Source organism: Orussus abietinus, unplaced genomic scaffold (genome assembly GCF_000612105.2).
Source record: "Orussus abietinus isolate OABI.00-Male unplaced genomic scaffold, Oabi_2.0 scaffold344, whole genome shotgun sequence".
Taxonomy (NCBI): Eukaryota; Metazoa; Arthropoda; class Insecta; order Hymenoptera; family Orussidae; genus Orussus; species Orussus abietinus.
Window position 1 is genome coordinate 57,911 of NW_019394508.1, and position 6,000 is coordinate 63,910.

Consider the following 6,000-nt stretch of genomic DNA (forward strand, 5'->3'; position numbering starts at 1 on the left):
TAAAAAGTAGTTTCAAGTTAAAAGATATATTTATGTTTAAATAATTCTTTCTTTTAGCCAGCTAAAGCTATTGTTAATATATTGGATTCCGTTGAAGTATATAAAGATCCTTATGGTGTGGTCCTTGTAATTGGCGCTTGGAATTACCCGTTGCAATTGACTTTAGTTCCCATGATGGGTGCCGTAGCTGCTGGCAACTGTGTCATTGTGAAACCATCAGAAGTATCTCAAGCTACTTCGAAACTCCTGGCTGAAATTATTCCTAAGTATCTGGACACTGTAAGTAAACATTGATAAATGAGTATTCAAATGTCAAGTGCACTATCTAATCTCGAGATAGAATGTGATCTCTATATCCTCTGGGATCCAGAATTTAGAAACATATATTACAGTTAAGTGGCCTGTCTACCCCCGCCTGCGAACTATTCGTTCAGAGATTTACGAAAACTCTCAGCTCTATAATTTTGGACTGATAAAGAACTTTGGACCTTTTTAAGGGGATGTGACAGTGGCATCCGAAAGCTCAATCGTTCATGAAACTTTTCTCCGAACTGAATGTACCGAATCGTTTCAAACTTTACAACGTGAATATGGAGGCTACAAAGAAGGTCCTAACACCCATGAAACTTGATTTTTGATAACATTTTTTTTACATAATTATAAACAAATTTTGTAATAATTAAAATTCCATGTGTGTCAGGACTTTTCTTATAGCCTCTATACTCACGTTGCAAACTGAAACGATTCAATACACCTAGTTCACAGAAAAGTTTCATAAACATGACCTCCTTGATGCCATTCTCACATCACCTTAATAGGTCTTTTTAAAGGTGATATAAAAACCGTATCTGTACCAATCTTTCTTAAAAATTCTCTGAATTGAATATACCAAAATGTTACCACGTTAACATGATGGCCTTAAGGAATGCCCTGACGCTCATGAAATTACACTTTCATAAAAAAAATAAAAAAATGTTTGTAAATAAATTTAAAACAAAGAAATTTCATGGGTGTCAGGATCTTAGGACCTCTATAATCACATGGTACATTTGTAAAGGATTTGATCCTAGTCCAGAAAAAAGTTTCATAAATGAGACTGATACCGCATTAATTTCATTTTAAGAGGGGATTTTCGTGTAACAGGCTAAGAAATTAAAAATTTTCATGAATTTTTTACAGAGAAACTACTTGTCGATATTCGAATCAGTTATTTTTTTTTAATATGAACAGGCATCCTCAAAGTTCAAAAAGATATATTTTTCTTTTAATCTTCTTCATGTATCTCCACAAAGGATATAATTATCTCAACCACTTCCGACAGGACGGCGGCTGTCGGCGAGCAGTGTAGCATATGTCACATTCATCTTAATGTCATAAGTAAAATATTTTCTTAAAGCTAGGTAGTTTACGCTGGGTTTGAACTTGTTTCAACTAGAATATTTGTAAAACTAACAAATTTCTACTGTTTGAAATAAAAATGAACCCCAACAACAATATCGGCTTTAAATTGTCGATAAAAATGTTATAAATAAATAATACTGTTCGTATTAGAAGTTCATCCCGAGGAAAAACGTATAAGTTGAATGGGCTTTGTGCAAAATTGATCAATTAATTAGTTTTTCAGTTATCCCGCTCGCCAGTTTGAAAAATGTAGTTTCGAGAAAAACACGTTTAATAGTGGCTTTAGTGTCAGCTCAATCTTATATCTCTAATATTATATTTTTTAATAAAAAAATGCAGTAAATATTAAGTTTAGGGGACCCTGCTCCAATGACCTTGACTTTGACACAATGTCAAGATGACCCTCCTGAGTGACCTCCACGAGGTTTTATCGGACGCTCGTTATTTGTTTGTTTGTTTCTCATTGTTGAATATACATTTAAAGACTCCTGTATCACTTTAATTGGTAGCCGGCCTCCTGGCGGCCGGATTCTAATTATTAGCTTACCCTAAACCCACATTAACACAAATTAATCATTCCAAGCATTATAAATGCGATATATAAAGTTAAACATACGTTAATATTGTGAAATAACTAGACAACGTAGTGTAGAAAAAGGGGTCTTTATTTGGGATATGTCATGGCACCGAAACCGTAGGCATGACATATCCCAAATAAAGAACCCTTTTTCCACACTACGTTGTCTAGTTATTTCACAATATTAACGTATGTTTAACTTTATATATCGGCCAAAGAATTCAGAAGTCCCATAGAAGCCCAGACCCTATGTTAGCGCTTGATACTCTAAAAGTTGGCTAACAAACCAGAAGTGGGAGTAAAAGAGAGGTCGCACGTGTTAGCCAATGATATTTCACGTACGCGAGGAAGAGAGACGCATATAGAAAGGCGAGTATTGGGTGTAAGATAAAGAAAGAATGCAATCGTTATATATCGCCATAAGATTAAAAGAGATGGAGAGATGCTTACAGCGCCGCCATCCGTTGACTAACATACTATTTATCGAGCATCGAACGTCCGTATCCTTCTGGGCTTCTATGGAGACTTCTGAATTCTTTACCGTTGCCAAGAGACGTATAAACCCACTGAACACCAAACCTAACAGTTACGTAACTTAAAACTAACAAGTAACATAACGTTTGTTACAATGTAATAACCTAACAGTTACGTAACATAGAGCTAACTAGTTACATGACATTTGTTACAATGCAGTAACTTAACGGTTATGTAACATTTTTTACTGTCATATCTATATAAATGTAGCATAACTTTGTTACTGTCATCTTACATTATGTTACTGTCCTGATATTACTGTGTATATGCAGCACATATTTGTAACAAAACAGAATTACATTGGTGCTGTCATTTATTTTATTACATCATCGTCATCGTCATTGTCTTAATTCATCGTCAAATGTCATAAGATTTATATGTCATATTTTGTTTACTACTCGTATGAAAAAATGTGACTTTAATTCATACGCGCATATACATTATCAGTCGTTATTTGCTAGTCGAATGAAATTCTAATTGTCTTTAAGTAAAATCAGATAGTTTATCATTACATAATTTCATTGAAAGTCTGATTTGTCATTTAATATCTAACTATTGTCAAGTACCAAGAAATAATTAAAAATAAAAAATTNTAACATGTTATAAGTTCAGTTACCTTAAAATAATATTAATTTTTCAAACATTTCATACAAAAAAAAATAATGCAATGTTTTATTTTGTATTATTTCGTGGCACTTGGCAATAGTTAAGTATTATATAATAAATCAGACTGTAAATGAAATTATGTGAATGATAAACTATCTGATTTTACTTAAAGACAATTAGGATTTCATTCGACTAGCAAATAATGACTGATAATGTATATGCGCGTATGAATTAAAGTCACATTTTTTCATACGAGTAGTAAACAAAATATGACATAATAATCTTATGACATTTGACGATGAATTATGACAATGACGATGACGATGATGTAATAAAATAGATGACAGCACCAATGTAGTTCTGTTTTGTTACAAATATGTGCTGCATGTACGCAGTAATATCAGGACAGTAACATAATGTAAGATAAGAGTAACTTACGCTACATTTATATAGATATGATAGTAATAAATGTTATGTAACCTGTTAACTCCATGTTACATAACTGGGAAGTTACTGCACTGTAACAAATGTCATGTAACTAGTTAGCTCTATGTTACGTAAGTGTTAAATTACTATATTGCAACAAACGTTGTGTTATTTGTTAGTTAGTTAAGTTACGTAACTGTTAGGTTTGGTGTTCAGTGGGCAATTATCTAATTATGTTCCAATGGATATATCGAACTCATAATTTTGAAGAAACTATTAATACGTTCACCGAAATGGTATCTTCTCTTAAATAAGTATATAGCGAGATAGCGACTATGAGTGATAATAGAATCTCGACAGAACAGTCATAACTGAATAGTAAGTAGGAATATTTGTATACAACGCATGTATACTACGTTCTGAGTCTTAAAATGTACGCCCAGTGTCGAAAACGTAAGTCTGAAGCATCAAGATTATTTTGTTAATAATTTCTTAACAAGCAACGAGCGATTATTTCTTAACAAGCAACGAGCGATCCGTTGCTCAGGAGGGTAGACTTGATAATATGTGTCAAGGTCAAGGTTAAATGTACATCCAGTGTCGCAAACGTATGTTTAACTCATTAAAAATGTTTTGTTAATAACTTTTTAACAAACAACGTGCGACGGCTAAAACCTTGTGGAGATTACTCAGGACCTGGACAACATATGTCAAGGTCAAGGTCATCGAAACAGTTCTCTAAACGTAATATTGATCAAAAATTGTGTCAGTAGGTAACTAAACGCGATTTCACTAGCACCCATTTTACAACTGAGGATTTTTTATGTATGTTGGTCGGATAGCTTTATAGTTATTTCGGATATTTTGACATTTGTGGAGACAACGGTTACGTCCGTCGTAAATAATAATCTGATGCATCGCATTAAATTGGCTGTAATTTAATCGTTTGAGTGCCAAGGAGCGATTTTGCGCTTCTTCTGTGTCGCTCGAACGCTTTAGGCTGCGAAGCCGATAACCGCGACACGCTCGATTTCCGTCGATACGCGACTTTACGGTTACCATTCCATTTTAGGTAAAAGTAAAAGAATGAGACAGCTGGTAAAAGAACGAATTTTATTTTCAGTCGAACATTACCGCTTACCGTATAGAGCAGAAATCAGCGCAATAGCGCTCCTTGGCATTTTTAATCGGAGAATAAGATAAGTACTATCGCGCCGCTTGGCACTTTTGGAGGGGAATAAAACAAGCGAAAAAACGCTCCTTGGCACTTTTGGACGGGAAAACAGCAAAGACACGTGGCACTCAAACGGTTAACTTACATTGATATTTCAACTTGAAAATGTTGTGTGTACACTTCAGATATGTACCTTCGTTATATAAAGAAACAGAAAATCGATTTATTTTAATTTTACATGAAAATTCCCTCTTAAAAAAGACAAAATTGCTGAAGGCTGTATATTAAAAAAAAAAATCTCAAGTTCAGTCCCAATGAACACTATTATATAACTGTTGGGTAAATGTTACGTTTTTGAAACTAACACGTTATGTACCATAAAAGTAACATGGAAGTTAGATGTTATCTTTCTTATTAAATGCATGAAAAATTAATATTATTTTAAGGTAACTGAAATTATAACATTAATGTAACATTGATATAACATGTTACGTTACCGAGTGGAAAATAATAACTAACATCCAACTTCCATGTTACTTTTATGCTACATAACATGTTAGTTTCGAAAACGTAACATTTATCCAACAGTTATATAACAGTGTTTATTGGGAAAGATTGTTGAAGAAGAAGGGTATACCGGGTGCCGGGAAACAACACTTCTCCCCCTTCCGAAGGAAAGAGGTAGGTCGGAGGAAGAATTAGGATGTTGCAAATTAACTTTCTCAGTTAAGTTCACTAAAGAGAACGAGGATACCAGAGCCACTTCTGACACCAATTGTGAAATAACTAGACAACGTAGTATAGAAAAAGGTCTCCTTATTCGGGATATGTCATCGCACAGAAACCGTCGGCATGAAACTCGCCGTTGATCGTTGTCTCTTGGCAACGGCCAAGAGACGTATAAATTACGGTTGGAGAAGAGGGGTATACCGGGTGCCCGGATACAACGATATTTTCATCATTTTTATAACGAATTAATTTGAGTTGATTTGGGTTTAGGTTAGGCTAGTAGTCAGAATCCGGTCTTCTCACGGCGCCGGCTATCTCTTGACTACAACAATACATCAGACTCTAATTCACTTAATGATATTCACCTAGTGAACACTGTTATATAACTGTTGAGTAAATGTTACGTTTTCGAAACTAACATGTTATGTAGCATAAAAGTAACATGGAAGTTAGATGTTAGTTATTATTTCCCACTCGGTAACGTAACATGTTATATCAATGTTACATTAATGTTATAATTTCAGTTACCTTAAAATAATATTAATTTTTCATT

General features: G+C 34.0%; 1 protein-coding gene across 5 annotated transcripts in view; it reads left to right on the plus strand.

Moving 5' to 3' along the window:
* Positions 1-6,000, plus strand: part of LOC105695906 (aldehyde dehydrogenase, dimeric NADP-preferring) — an 86,247-nt gene that overhangs the window by 55,367 nt on the left and 24,880 nt on the right. For all 5 annotated transcript variants that reach the window (XM_012417931.2, XM_012417932.2, XM_023432571.1 and 2 more), the window contains one exon: positions 58-279. In XM_012417931.2, coding sequence (XP_012273354.1) covers positions 58-279 — 222 coding nt within the window. The remainder of the gene's footprint in view (positions 1-57; positions 280-6,000) is intronic.